Below are 16,537 nucleotides of genomic sequence, written 5' to 3'. Positions count from 1 at the left end.
TCATTTGACCCTGCATGTATTTTATAGGGTTCAGTTGCCATATTTATGTTCCCAACCTAGTGAAGGTCATGCAATCACTGGCAAGGGTCATGAGCATTGATTTTACATACACATGCCAATGCAGTTGCTTGGAAAAATTGAAAGCCTTTTCAAAGAACTCATTTTTTGCAAATGCAATCAAAGCATTTCAGGAAAACACATTATCACGAATCACATTTGTTTTAAACAAATTACATAACTTTTTAGACTTATATGCACTGTAGCTATAGCAATCGAATAAAATTGTTTCAATTTCCATATGATTAATTTAATATAAGCTTTGATGGATGTCTATATCCTCTTACAGGCTGTGAGTATGGTGTTGTGGGATTCAGTCTTGCAACTACCAATGACATTTGCTTAAAATGTGTTGGAATGTTCTTAACAAATTTATTGTGAAAGCTGTAATTAAACACTTCATAGCCATTTTGACACAGGCTGAGAGAAAATTGTCACAGGGAGTAAAACATTTAAAATAATCAAGGATTCTTGTCTAAGTTCCCACATGGCTATTACAGTATTGCAATCTGATCAAAATCCCCTATCCTCTACGTTTAATGGCATTTAGATCTGCATTTTGAATCTCTGATAAGATGACATTCCTCTGAGTAGTTATCTCTTCCATATTTTGACTACATCTCTTCTTGTGTGGTTGCAACAGTAACATCTGAAAATCTTCTTTCCATCATACTTTGATGGCTATCTGTATAATATTCCAAATGGTCCATTTTGGTGCAGACTTAGAAGGACGTTAGCAAAGGTTTTTCTGGAAGGTTTATAAAACTCTAACTAATTTATTTTATCTATATGCTGCAATCATGGTGTACGAAGGGAATACATTCATGATTGTATGTGCTGCTCTTGTGCACGGAAGTTAACCCCAGATTTAGTTTGCTGTATTGTTGTATAGTTCCGAATTTTTATAAAATAAGCTTTTCCCTCTTCTTTGATTGTCTGCAGGGTGTAAGTTGAAAAGCTGCATTTGCAGTTATATAGAAACGTGTATGGGAACCTACATTTTCTATACATAAAGTACTTTCGGAATCTTTCTTTGTATGCTGGAAGGATTTTGAGAAGTAAGATCATGTTTGCAGTTTGAAACTTATATGAAAATGTGCATTCAAGCATCTAGGCATTACAAAATAGCAAGGTTGCATGGGTACTCGTACCACACCCTGGTACCTGTACCTATGTACCCAAGTACCAGGTACTCGGTGGAGAGCATCGTAGCTAAGGACCTTGATTAAGATTTCTGAATTTTTTTTCGGTTTTTTGTTTGTGTATCAGCTTGTTGTTTATCTAGCTTAACTCAATACCTAATCAGTTTGAAACTTTTATACAATATTGATTAACAATACACTTTATCACTGTTCAGATCAGAAGTTTATCATTTGCAATGTCATTGTCATATAATTTATGATCTTGCTGTTCATGTTTAAAGTCTGCATTCTCTGTTATGCATCTAAACATTTATCATATAGTATTATTACAAACATATAACAAATCTGAAACTGAAAACAATACATTACATTTGCAAACTTTATCAATGTTCTTGTTTTGAACAACCATTGTCATGACTTATAATTTCAGATTTTCTTATAAGTATAATGAAAAATAAAGTTTGACATACCCAAGAATCCCCCCATCTTCTATTTTGGAAAATAGCCTTACCAGTACCCATACGGGTACCCTCGTCCCTGAGCAACCTTGCAAAATAGTAGTGGCTGATTTTTATATTTGCCTTTGAATATGTGCAGAATTTCAGGAAGCAAGATCATGTATGCAATTTGCAACTTAAAATACAAATGTTCATTTCAAGTCTGTCCATTTGCTTGATATAAATAAATTTTGCCTTGTGTCTACATCGTTGTGGCATGGCTGGAAATTAACACATGCTTGCAACTTTTATGCAAAATTAGTAATCAGATCCAGAATCCCCATTATTATGCTATTGAACTTTTTCATTGCATATGTGAATTATACTTTTGCACGTATATATTGGTGAGATTTTGAAGTGATGGTACACATTTACAATTTCTCACAGGCGAAGCACAAAGTAGATTTGAAACCCCCTTTCTTCAACATTTTCATTGTATTTTGAGCTTCAGTGTGTAAATGGAAACATTGCCTTGGAATTATTCCGAGTATTGACTTACAAGTATTAACTGAAACTTAAACCATAATGTATTCTAGGATAGTGGGAGTAGACATGCAAATTGCAACTTTGGGAACATTTGTGAGCACCTTGTAAGTCTCTATGAGGGTTTATTTCCATATATACTTTTTTTTGCAAACCTTGAAAAGGTAGGTAGAAGCTAGATTAATCAATATATGCACAGCCATTGTTGGATCACACAATGTAATATTTTGTATCTTTGTGGACCTGCAGAATTAGTAAACAGGCTTGTATATATTTCCAAGAGTGCTTGAGAATTCTGCGTTTCTGGGAATATCATTAAAATATCGAACCTCACTTTTGGAAATACAAATGCAGTTAATCACTTCAGATCAACGTGCATACATGCAAAGGCACATGAGACCTCCACTAATGAACACAGTCAAACTTCCTACTCCTTGAGCTTTCTATTATCCCGATGATGGATAACAGAGAATGATCTGAAATGGTGATGCAAAAAACATACACAATCTAAACCACAAACATTGGCAGTAAATTCTTTGGATTTTGGAAGACTAATATTCATAACAGTGAAACTTTTCAATCAGTTTTGCAGCTTTACCAAATTGTACAGTTTTGCTTTGAAGTAACAAGTTCAACTTGAATTGCAATTTCAACAACTCAAAAAGACCAATTTCATCTCTCAGGACACAGTTGGCAGAGACTAATGGACAGAAATTTTCAACTTGATCTAGCCTAGATGACAAAGAATATTCACACATGACTTGGAAAACCATATTAGAATACTATTTAATTTCTTTAATGGTCATCATTGTAATGTTTGATAATCTTTGTAGATAAGATCGTTCTTAAGTTTCTTATTTGAAATTTTCTAATCTTGTAACCTTGTAAATTCTTTATATTCATCTCTTCGATCATTTTTTAATTAACAACAAAGTATTTACTAACCGCTCTCTAGTAATATGGTATCAATTCGAAAATTTAAGAATTTCCTTAATGAAATTATTTGCTAGATTTTTTTGAATTTATTTTGGGTTGCTTTTTGTAGTTTTTGTTTTTCACAAACTAGACTAGGGTTTTTGTGTCAAGATTGGTGCCATTGTTTGCAATTCGCGGGGCCTTCTTTTTTGAATCTCGCCTGGCCAATTTTAACTTGAATAAAGGCAAATCTCGTCGTTTTCTTTCTATCATGTTTTAGTATCGAACAACCTTCATCTTTTTTGACCATTCTTCTAGTTGTCTTCAGCAATTTTGACCTTGTATGGTTGTTTTTCTACAACTAGTGCTTATTTTTGCCACTTTTTGAAGTTTGTTGCAGACGGCTAGTATTTCTTTCAAAACTCTTTTTATGTGTTGGATTTAAAATCTATTTGGAAATTCTTGGTGGGTTTTTCGAAATCTTAACTAGGTTGTCATTAGAATTTTCTAGATGTCTCACTTTCCATGCCACAAATTGTGATCAGGTGGAATTTTACTTTGATTCTAGATTCCTTTCGCATTTTTTGAGATCTCTTTTGGGTCTGTCAAATTTTTCTAGGTCAGTTGGATTTTTTTCTTGAAATCCATGTTTGTTGTAGTTCATTATTTTTTTGAAGTTTGTACTTGCATTTGCCTCTATTTTCTGCATGTGTTTCAGATTTTGTGTTATCGCCTCTTCTTTGTTTTTTGTTTTTTGTGCATTGGGAAACATGCAAGATGGCATCATCGATCAACTTAATGTTCGAAGGTAATCAAAGATTCAATGACAAAAGTTATAACACTTGGAAGCAACGCATGCTGACAATCTTCAAATATCGCTGCTTGGATGAGCTTGTTACGGGCACAAATACTTGTCCAACCACATTCCAAGCAGACAGGGACAAGTTTGATGGTTGGAATCGAGGAGCTTTCATGCTTCTCAAGCTCTTTGTTACAAATGACCAATTGCCTCAAATTCCTTCTGGCAAGTCAGCTTCAGACATCTGGAGGGATCTAAAGGAGTTTCACGAGACATCTGATAAGAGCGGAGCCTTCTCCTAAATAACTAGTTGTTTTCCATCATAATGGATAAACATGTCCTTACAGTTATAGGAGCATCTCACAAAGATTAAGGACATCCGAGATAAGTTGTAAGCCATTGGTCAAAAAATGGAGGAAGAAGATATGGTAGTCATCACCTTGAAGAGACTACCTAAATCTTATGAGCACTTTATAGAGACTCAAAACATTACTTCCACTAATGTTGATCTAAAATTTCTCGAGTTGTGCACCAAATTCTTGTAACAGGAATGTTGGAAACAATAGTTTGGTAGTAGTGCCACCTTTTCCTCATCAGAGCAAGCCTTTGTAGCTAAATCCTTTCATAAGGATAAAGACAAATCTTAACAATTTCATTGATCTCAGTAGAAGGGCCCTAGTCAAACTTAGGATGGTTTGAACATAAGGTTCAATGTAACTATTGTCACAAATATGGCCATTTTCTCAAGGATTGTTGTAATCAATTAGCATCTGAATAGCAAAAGTAGGGAGGGTCTTTCCCTAAAGCCAATATTGTTGAGCACACAAAGCACAGAGAGTTTGCCTTTTATGCCTTCATGTCGAGAAGACCCACACACCATGTGAGATCTTATGCCTGGCATATAGATTCGGGTGTTTCTCAGCATTTCACTCACATAGATGTAATTGGTTTTACATAGTTTTCTTGCTTTACTGATCTAGTCATATTTGGAAGAGGTGAAAAGTATAATGTTGTCAACAAGGGCAACATTCATATACACTCAGGAGGGATGAATCTCATTTCCTTAATGTATGCTACGTTCTTGGCATGGAACTTTTCCTACTCTTAGTGGATCAGATCATGGGGCATTCTCCTTAGCTTGATGTGGTATTCAATGCACATAAGTGCTCGATTGTTGATCATGTGACATGCACTACTATAAGTGCTAGCATTGAGGATTATGGCCTACAAAGCCTTTTGGATATAGGTGATTCTCTTGAGCATGCCTTTGCAACAAAATTTTCTTCTATCAACAATCTCTAGCATCAACGATATAGTCACCTGAACATTCACTATCTTGCTTAGCTCATTTGGGAGGATTTAGTACATGGCCTACCTGAAATTCAAACTTAGAATCAATGAGTTTGTGCAGCTTGTCAAACTGGAAAGCAACACAGGATGCCATTCAAGGATAGTGACTCATGGCAAGCCTCTAAGGTGCTAGGTACTATAGTTGGTCCACGTTGATGTATGTGGTCCATTCAATACCCCTCCTGTTTCTTGGTGTAGATATTTCTTTCTTTTTGTTGATAATTTCAGTCATAAAATGTGGGTGTACTTTCTTACATAGAAATTAAATGTGTTTAGTAAATTTTAGAAATTTTAAGGCCTTAGTAGAAAAAGAGTTTGGGTACACCTCTTAAGTCTGATAATGGGGGAGTTTTGTTCTACTGCTTTCTCCACATTTTGTGATAGACATGACGTCAAACATTAGTTAACCACCCCATGCACCCCTCAACAAAACAACATTGTAGAACATCACAACCGCACCATTACAGAAATGGACAGGTCTATGATGGAACACATAAATGTTCCTAAGAAATATTAGGCAAAGGTAGTATTTACAGCTATCTATCTTAGTTGGTCTCTGACACATGCAATTCCTCTCTTGAGGAAGCCTGGACTGTTCACAAACTTAGGATGAACTACTTGAAAGTTTTGGCTCTTTAGCATATGTTTGAATTCCAAATGCTTAACGCTCCAAGTTGGATTCCAAGAGTTAGAAGCTTATGTTTACAGGCTATAGTGACAACCTTAGTTACTGATTGATTGATGTAGATACTGATTGTCTTATCTTCAGTCACAATGTTGTCTTTAAGAACAAAGACCATTTCAACTTTCATCGTATCAGCGTAATTTTTTAGATCAACCTTCGAAGGCCTTTGATTTGGGTGTTTGTCTTCACCTGATGGGAGGGATGATGTACATTTTGTATTTGATGATGCACTACCTAAGTTTCCTCTAGATGATGCTCCTCTTCCTCCTCCAGCTCCAGTTATTACTCCTCCATCTAATGTTGGCACATCTACTCTCTGACATAAAGATAGGCTAAGACCATCAATGATCTTCATCGTAATGAGCTCACTAAGGGTTGATCTTCCAAAAATAAGGGCAAGCAACAAAATACATTTAACTTTTTTCTTATGGCCAAGCCTCATAGTATTTATGAGTCTTAGACATTTAAAGAGGCAATGTAGATTCCAGAGTCGAAACATGGTATGGATGTGTTATACCAAAGTCTTATGAAGAACAACATCTGGGTTCTCTCTAATCTTCCTCTAGGGAAGAAGTCCATTAGCTACAAATGGATGTATAATGTCTTGTATCATGTAGATGGTACCTTAGATAAATAAAATGTCAGATTAGTCAAGGGTTCACATAGCCTGAGGGCATTGACTACAAGGATACTTTTGCTCCTATTGCCAAGATAAGTGCAATTTGTCTTCTTCTCACAGTCGCAACTCAGTTTGGATGGAAAATCCATTAGATGGATGTTAAGAGCGCCTTCCTCAAAGGTGAGTTGTAGGAAGAAGTCTACATGTCGTAGCCTCCTGGCTTCAAAGTTTTTGGCAAAGACTACCAAGTATGTCAACTCAAGAGAGCACTCTATGGACTCAAACAACCCCCTCCATGTGGTACATCAAGATTGATTAGTACTTGATTGCTCATGATTTTCAGTGTTGCCCTTTTGACGGTAATTAGTATATAAAACATTTTGATGATGATGTTCACTTTATTTTTTGTCTATGTGGATGAGTTGATCATTATTGACAGTTCAACACATTGGATTGCAGAAATCAAACAAAACATGCAAGGATTTTGATATGACATATTTGGGTCTTCTCCATTATTTTTTTGGTGTTTAGGTCTAGTTTATTAATGGTAGCATCTTTATTTCTTAGTCTAAGTATACTATGAACTTGCTTGACAAGTTTCAAATGTAGGATTGTAAACCTGCTTCCACCTCTATGGAGAAAGGACTGAGGTTGTCATCCAAGTCTGATTCTCCTCTTGTTTATGAAACCACTTACAAACAACTAGTGGGCAATCTCATCTATCTCATTGCCACTACACCTTATCTTAGTTTTTCAGTATTGCTACATTTCACGCATCAGGACTTTTTTGCATTATGGATTTATGTGAAGGGCACCTCTGGTCATAGACTTCTTTGCACTTGGAGTCATGATTCTAGACTTAGTGGATTTAGAGATTCAGATTCGGCAGGTTCATTTGATGACAAGGATATGTGTTTGATTTGGAATTTGGGATCTGGTGTAGTCACCTGCACTACTAAAAAGCAACATGCAGTCTCGCTCTCCTCCATAGAAGTAGAATATTGAGGAGCTATTAAGGTAGTTTGGCTTCATAGAATGCTTGCGGATATGTGTCTATCTCAAGTAGGTTTGACTCCCTTGCTCTTTGATAATTAGGGAGTTCTCAAACTTGCCAAGAAACTAGTTTCTATTAAAGAACCCAACATGTGAGCATTCATTGTCATTACATTCGACAGTTGGTTGACGACGAGACAGTTTAGTTGCAGTATGTTCCAACAACGGATCAGACTGTAAACATTCTCACCAAGTATCTTGGACTAGATAAGTTTGCTAAACAGATGGTCCAACTTGATGGTTTCAATAGATTGACCATAAAGGGAGGGTATTCAAATATTATGGTTCAACTCCCTTGCTCTTTGATAATTAGGGAGTTCTCAAACTTGCCAAGAATCTAGTCTTCTATTAAAGAACCCAACATGTGGACATTCATTGTCATTACATTCTGCAGTTGGTTGAAGAAAAGACAATTCAATTCCAATATGTTCCAACAGCAGATCAGACTGCAAACATTCTCACCAAGCCTCTTGGTCTAGATAAGTTTGCTAAACACATGACCCAACTTGATGTTGTTGATAGATTGACCATAACGAGAGGGAATTAGAATATTATTTAACTACTTTAATGGTCATCTTTTTTTATTATTCGTAAATCTTTGTAGATAATATCATTTCTTAAGTAGGGGCTGGAATTGACATTGATGATCCACGACTGCTATTTAATCAAATTCTTGAATGGATAACATATTCTGAATCCTATATGTAATGGCATGTAATCTGCCATTTGTGGCATCATTAGGACTTGGGGCTTTGATAGTTATTTGGTGTTCGGAGATTTTATTTGTTTCTCCATTTTATTTGCTCAATGTATGTACTTGCTGTTATATTTCGTACTGGATATGAATTAGGGTTTTCTTTCCAGATCCTTTCACTAATGAGCCTTTGAATCCAGTTTTATTTAACATATTTATATAGTGCTTCATCCACCTTTACCTTAAAAAAAAAAAAAATTGTTTCTTAAGTTTCATATTAGAAACTTTCTATTCTTGTAACATTGTAAATTCTTTATAATGATCTCTTCAATAATTTGTTAATAACAAAAAAATATTTTAAAAGAATTTGTCCTGGTCAAAACTTGGGATGGCAAGAAGTTAAGCTAGATCAAGTGATTTATCTTTTTGCAAAGATTAACGGTATATCATTTATGAAAAGTAAAGTTGGGTGTAATTTATGTGAGGTGTAGAGGTACCCATTCCTGACAGTCTCCTGTATATTCTGTGCCCTACATAAACTTATATAGGTTTCAAATGTTGTAGGATGCCTAGAAAACAAAATATCTTACACTAGCATTCAGGCTAATAAGCTATTTCAGTTTTTTAAAACAAGGGGGAATGGAACTATGTCATTTACTAATGATTTAGATCTCAGATTGGTACATGTGATACATCTAGAATATTGGTTATAGATTAGAAGCAGCGATCTTCAAATCGGTCTCATGGTATAATATCGTTGCATTGTAGAGTTGAAGGGTGTAATTTGAATTGTATATAGTTCACTCTTTAAACATAATTCTTGTCAATTACCAGTGCAGGACTGGGCTGATATGCTTTTGAGGATGTACTTGCGCTGGGCTGAAAAGCAAGGCTATAAGTCCAGAGTTGTTGAAAAATCTGTTGGAGAGGAGGCTGGTATAAAATCAGCAACAGTAGAATTTGAAGGTCGTTTTGTTTATGGCTATCTGTCAGGAGAGAAGGGTACACACCGTCTTGTAAGACAGTCTCCTTTCAATGCAAAAGGTCTTCGGCAGGTATTAATTGCTTTTTCCATTCCTTCTTGCTTCTTGCCAGAAATTTATTGATAGTATTTAAAAGATTGAATTACATTGTAAACTATGATGTCACTTCCACCCATCAGGGTACATTCTTGTAGATAATCTTATCTTTTTGATAATGTAAAAGATCATATGCGTGGTAATACATTTCAGTTCTAAGAACCCGTAACCTGAGCATTGAAGGGTTGGCATAAAATCTAATGCCTAAAATTTCAAATAGGTGATTATGAAAAGCTATTTGAGAAGCTAGACAACAATGAATGGTGATTAATAAATTAAGGTGAGAGACCAGCATAAACAGACACCATGAAAAAGGATAAGATCTCCCAGTAGTAAAATAGTAAGCCTTATATTTCTAAAGATTGCATGCTTGGCATGTTAAACCTCAACCAATTTAACTACCAAAAACTATATGCACTGTACAGGCCTATCCAACTGGTATCAAATCATAAAGATTCAATACTTAGATACCATTCTTTAACATCAGACTAGAAAATATAGAGAATTGGAGTGTTTAATTTTTACAGTTCCAATTGTCATTTAGGACATGCTGATTACATTGATGTCCATTTGAGTAGTCCTATTTAGATAAGCCTAATCCTTTTCTTATTGACAGTTCACCACCCATACACTAGCTCTTGTGGTTGTAAGGAGGCGCACAGTTTTAGTGGAAAGTTTTGAACTTTTGGTAGCTAAAATAAGGCCTGCAAACTGAAATGGTACCGGATATGCAAAGACGATGTTTCTAAAATAAACAATTGTAAACAGAAGACTGAATTAGAAAGAAACTAAACTACTGTCCAAAACTTCCTAGTAACATTTCTATGCTCCAGCAAAGATTGGGCCATTTCTGTAATTGTACTATTTCTCCTCTCGACAACACTGTTCTGCTGAGGGGTGTAGGGTTTGGTAAGCTCGTGCTTAATATTGCGTTTAGCATAGAAGTCAGAATTTTTTGGAGTAAACCCCCTCACCCCCATTATCTTAACTAAGAGTAATGTATTACGATAAAAGATAGCTTCTATTATTAGTTAATGGTTATCTATTTGTAATCTATTGTAAATATTAGAATGTTTCTAATATTTAGTTAGCTGTAGCATTTTTAGCTTTCTTTAAGCTAGAATAGAATGTTTCTATTCTTTACGATCGTTTCCTAAGGAAACATCGTTCCTTTCTTTTGTATATAATGACCTCTCGGTCTATGTTCCTCTGCTCCAGCTTCAAAAGGCTTCAGGAAGAAAAACATTCAATGCAATTATTGCCACAAGTTTGGGCACATGAAGGTTGAATGTCAGAAGTGCTTAGCTATCCTATCTAAGCAATCTCGTTCGCAGACCACAGCGAACAGTGTGAAGCACCTTGAGCAAACAGCATCTGTCTTTTATGCTTTTTGACAGCTTCATGCTCTAGATAGATTAACCATTAAGGGAGGGTATTACGATAAAAGATAGCTTCTATCATTAGTTAATGGTATTCTATTTGTAATCTATTGTAAATATTACAATGTTTCTAATAGTTAGTTAGCTTTAGTTAACTATAGCTTTTGTAGCTTTCTTTCAGCTAGAATAGAATGTCCTATTCTTTATGATTGTTTTCTAAAGAAACATCGTTCCATTCTTTTGTATATAATGCTCTCTCGGTCTCTGTTAATAACAAGCAACTATTTTACCAATTACTTCGTAGTATAATGATCTGAGATCCAGACTTCTTTTCAAATAATGCTTTAAACTTCTGGAATTCATTTAATACATCTGTTATCCTTTTAGAGAAAATACCCAAAATTTTCCTATTGTAATAATCAACAAACAAAAGAGCACCAATGACTGATGCATTATTCATTGGTCCAGACTCCACATACATCTGCATGTACCAGCTGCAAGACTTTGGATGCTCTCCAAGAGTCTTTGTTTGTGAAGGAGCCCATTGTTGCCTCCTTGTTTGGCAAGCTTCACATATTCCATGTGTTTGTGACTGAATCTCAGGTAAGCCATTTACCAGATTCTCCCAAGCCAACTCAAAGATTAGTTAAGGTGTCCATGCTAGTAATGCCAAAGAGAACTAATGGAAGAACTCTTCCCAATGATTGCATGCTCTTAAGACTCTCTAGTATCAACAATACAAAATAATGCATGATGTTCGAGGCCAACTGCAGTTGTTTTCGTGGACTCCTTGTCAATAATGTGACAACTAAAGATGATGTTCAACTTCTCCATGCTTGGAACATGGTATACACTGAAAAATATGAGATTTTTCCTACGAGATCTAATATGAATGTTGCCCTTTGCAATGACCCCTTTCCGAAACAGGATTTAATAATAAATACAATGACAATAAAGCAATTTTATGAGTAGCTGGCTAATATAATAGTGAGAATACATAACTGATTTAATGATTAGTCTATATTGATGGCGACTTCAGTTGTCAATGAGAAGCTTATCATCTATTTACTGGGAGAGTTTATAATTAACGTTGCCTAGTATGGTTGAGTGCAATATTATCAGCTCATATAGACAGTAGAAAACATGTAAATTATGTATCCTTGATAAGGATATATTCAGCAATTACTTCTTAGTAGCCTTGGTGATTAGCATGAACAGTAAGAGAAATGAATTTATCTAGAAATCGCCTTGTTTATATAACATTAAAAGGTATGTGGATGATTGACCATCAATTAGCTAGACGAACTGTCAATTATTTATGATGAATGATTGACATATGCCAGTGTTTGGGAATGACTGCCATACAATCTGTGATCACAGCAAACAATAATATAAGCTGCATTCTATTATGACAACATTGTCTTTAATAGGAGAAAAGCATGTCAGCAATATATGAGTTATTTGATCTCTTAAACACTACATGGATATCAATCATAAGCATTTGAGTATCTAGCAGTCAAGAGTTTGATATCTTGAACACAACGAATGTTTATAAGCTAACTATCACAGGAAAACAATATTGTCTTGAATTACTGTAAATGGATATAGTTGTGGGGACACTTTGAAATGCATAGTGATGATCAAAAGACCATAAATTTGGGATTTAAAACAACTAAAATGTTATCCAATTAAGACGAACTCCTTGTACATTCTTGTAAAGGTGGCATGTCTAGAAAGAACAGATGTAGATTGTGAATCAATAAAGAGGATGAGATAATTAGAGTAATCAACATCAATATACTATCTATCATTGCCGGCTAAGTAGTAAAAGTATAACTATTGCAGAGAGGAGTTGCAAGACACAATCACATAAGCCCACCTTTCGATTAGCATCTAAATTGTATCTAACTATAGTGTGTGATCAACATATCCAAGTCTGATTGGCTTTTGGATAGATGCATCCTGTGACCCATAGATATATAATTATGGGTCAGAAACTATTGGAGGAGGAGAATTAAGAAGTAAATATCAAAATATAGACATTAGTTCTGATCAAAAGATCAATATACAGATATAAGATAAATAAATACTTTTCGAAAGGAAGAGAAGATGGAATTATAAGACTGAAAGTATTGACTTACAAATATCATATTTGAATTCTGTTATGGGCCAATATATTGTTGTATATGTATATATGTAGTGATAATAATAAATTCAGGATTGTATACCATAATACGTGTGTGTGTGTGTTTATTCAAGAGGAAACCATTATTAAATAATTGATGAATATACTCTAAGTGATGCGGGAGCATCCTAGGGTAGTCAACAATCCTATATGTAGGGGCTTTGTGTATGGATTTGTGGAGTTATGCTTTGCGCCATTGGGATGTATTTGAGGCATATTGGCCAACCTTGTCCTAAGTGCTCGTACAAATTGGAGTTATCATCTTGGAGTTAGAGCCGTCTTGGTGATTGCTGGTTGTGTGTTCTGATTTACTAGTAGACTTTGGAGATTGTATTCATGAGCTTCGATCTGAGGGAGTTGACATTCGCAGTCTTGGATTTGGATCATTGGATAGCACGTGGACCTATGCCTAAGGGCACAAACTCTTATGTTGCCTTTTGAGTTAGTTATGCATTATAAACTTGGGGCCTGCCCTAATTATTTAGTTATTTCAATTAATGTTTGTTGCCAAGCCGACTTGTGGCTTGCAGGTTTATTTAATATGTGAGTGTTTATTTAATGTAATTTGTTAGGCCAACCTGTGGCTTGGTTTAGTATAAGTAGGGGGATCTTGTCTTGTCTTGTCTTGTCTTGAGACATCAGGGATATAATTCAACATGGACAAGATAAAGTAGCTGAGAGGAGCGAAGTTTGAGCAGAGCTAGTAGCTAAGTGTGGGCTTGTGAAAAAAGGAGGTTGCTTGGTGGCTTGCGAGCACAAGTTTAGATTCTTGGTGGCTTGCGAGCACAAGTTTAGATTCTTCTTGGAGTTCTCTACTAGATTGTAAGTTTGGGCTAGCTAGTGGTTGGATCTTGTGAGGTCTTGCAGAACTATTATTGTAATTACTAATGTATTTGGCCATAACCCGGAAGGCCTTACAGACAGGCATGTTGGAATAAAAATCTTATGATTCTATGATGAGAATTGGCATTGTTGTGCATCTAAATCTTTGTGTTGTTTATATTCTGCTGTGTGGTTAATTGCGGGGGGCTAGGACATCTCCTTTGGAGACTCTCCTGCCTTGCATTATATCACCCTAAGTCATAGGATATGTCAAATTTCATCCTTGAAGTTCGAATTTCAGCTAATTCTTACCCTTCCCAAACTTCATTTGAATTTTATGATATTTAATAGAAGATTTTTTATTTAATATAATATTCTTTTATTTTAAAATAATATTGAGCCATTTAGTTTAATTATTTAGCTATGTCAAACTATTTTGACAATTTTGTGGATGTATTACTTATATTTAAAAATCAATAAATTTAATGTTTTTTTCCCTAAATTTTTAATCTTTGCTGAATTTTATCTGAATTTTGTGATTGACAAACTCGAGTTCAAATTTGAACCTTGTGACTTAGAATATACTTAAACATTCAAGTAAATATTAATACATTGAAACACATATTCAATCCTATTACTATGTGGCTAAGAAGGGAAGATGGAAGTGTTAACAAGGAGGGGTTTGTGCAAATCCAATCAATGGATCTATGTCCTAAGATAGGGTGGGGATCAACGACCTTGAGCGCCTTGTGAGCATTTTCCCGAGGAAGGCTTAAGGGTTTGGATTTGTAAACTTTGAGGATATCCATTGTTGGTGTCTAGGAAACTTTGATAACACTTATTCCGTCATTGAGCTAGATTAGTAATAAGGAAGGTATGCATAATAATAATTTGTACAAATAACCTAAATCTAATAAGATTAATGACCAATCCTATAAGGGAACATTACAATACAAATTCTAATCAAGAAATGTAAGATAAATTAAGTCCTGTCCGAACAGGGACATTACACCCCTGTTACAGGGACATTACACCCCTGTTAGCAACTATGTACTCTTCACCTCTGCCAAAGATCACTAAATAGGAACAATCTGTATATTTTGGCAATAAATGCATGGAGTGCAAACTCCTGCTCAATATGTTGTGCAACATGGGCCTTCCGTCGAGACACTCCTAGGTTGGATTTTTCATCAACCAACTATTTCTTGCGTCATTTAATCATATGATCGAGCTTACTGCAATAATAACCTATAATAGCTTTCTTGGACCAATCCTTACATTTGCCTTTCCCTTTTTGTTGAAGGACTTGCCTTTTCCTTTGTCTTTGACTTTGGCTAGTAAATGCTTGTTTTGTATTGGTTCAACTACTGCTCACTATTTTTTGTTTCCACTTGTTTTGCTATTCTCAAAATGTTGTAAGAGCTTGTTGCACAATTTAATAAACTCCAAAATAGAGCCCAATAGGTCAACATATACAAAAGAATAAAACAATGTTTCCGTAGGAAATGATTGTAAAGAATAGAAACATTCTATTTTAGCTAAAATAAAGCTAAAGAAAGCTAACAGATAACTACAAACTAACTAATATTAAAAACATTCTAATATTTACAATAGATTACAAATAGATAACCATTAACTAATAATAGAATCTTATCTATTATTGCAATACCTTCCCTTAATAGTGAATTTGTCTAGAACACCGAGCTATCCTCTAAATTTGACAAACTTATCAAGACCAAGAGGCTTGGTGAGAATGTTTGTAGTCTGACAAGTCTATTGTCTCGTCTTCAACCAGTTGTCGTATGTAGTGACAATGAACATCCACATGCTTAGTCCGTTCATGGAAGACTGGATTCCATGTGAATTTGATAATGCCTTCATTGTCAACAAACAAAGTGGTTAGTCCTGCTGGTGACATCTACATATCCCCAAGCATCCGACGAAGCCAGATGGCTTCACAACCTGCTTTGACTGTCCTTCGGTATTCAGCCTTTGTATAGGAAAGAGAAACTGCCTATTGTTTCTTGCTGGTCAATGTTGCAACACCGGATCCGAATTGAACACATCGAAAAGTTGACTTTTTACAGTCAACAGAGCTTGCCAAATCTGAATCTGTGAACCCAGTGAGCCTAGGATCAGAATTCCGAGAGCAAAGAAGTCCATAATTTGAAGTGCCCTTCACATAACGAAGCACACACTTTGCTGCCATCTAATGATCAGCCTTGGGACTGCGAAGTTGATATCAGGCCTAGTAGTAGAATGGTAGAGGATGCTGCCTACTAGTTGCCTGTATGTAGTATCATCAACAAGAGGAGAATCAAACTTGGCTAATAATTTGAGACCTTTCTCCATGGGTGTAGATGCAGGCTTGCAATCCTGCATACGAAATTTGTCTACTAGAGCCTTGACATATTTGGATTGAGAGATGAATATACCAAAAGACTGTTGTCAAACTTCAACACCTAAGCAATAGTGCACGAGCCCAAGGTCAGTCATATCAAAAGACTGGCATAAATTTTGTTTGATTCCCTAAATCAAAGATACTGAATTGTCTGTGATGATCAAATCATCCACATAAATAAGTAGAAGGGTGATGTCATTGTCAGTATTCTTGATGTACAGATTTGACTTTGAAAAACTCCTCGGGAAACCTTGATCACTAAGGTACTTATCAATTTTTATATACCATGCCCGAGGGGCTTGCTTCAAGCCATAGAGAGCTTTCACTAATTTGAGAACTCGATGTTCTTTACCAACAACCTTGAAACCAGGAGGCTA

At 35.4% G+C, this 16,537-nt stretch overlaps 1 protein-coding gene across 1 annotated transcript in view; it reads left to right on the top strand.

Moving 5' to 3' along the window:
• Nucleotides 1-16,537, top strand: part of HCF109 (high chlorophyll fluorescent 109) — an 85,209-nt gene that overhangs the window by 34,601 nt on the left and 34,071 nt on the right. The window contains exon 5 of the mRNA XM_089787202.1: nucleotides 9,134-9,349. Coding sequence (XP_089643328.1) covers nucleotides 9,134-9,349 — 216 coding nt within the window. The remainder of the gene's footprint in view (nucleotides 1-9,133; nucleotides 9,350-16,537) is intronic.

The sequence above is a fragment of the Cupressus sempervirens genome, chromosome 6 (assembly GCF_028749045.1).
Source record: "Cupressus sempervirens isolate cs-2001-9-10 chromosome 6, ASM2874904v1, whole genome shotgun sequence".
Taxonomy (NCBI): Eukaryota; Viridiplantae; Streptophyta; class Pinopsida; order Cupressales; family Cupressaceae; genus Cupressus; species Cupressus sempervirens.
Note: the sequence above shows the minus strand (reverse complement) of the source record. Positions and strands in the feature narration are given on the sequence as shown.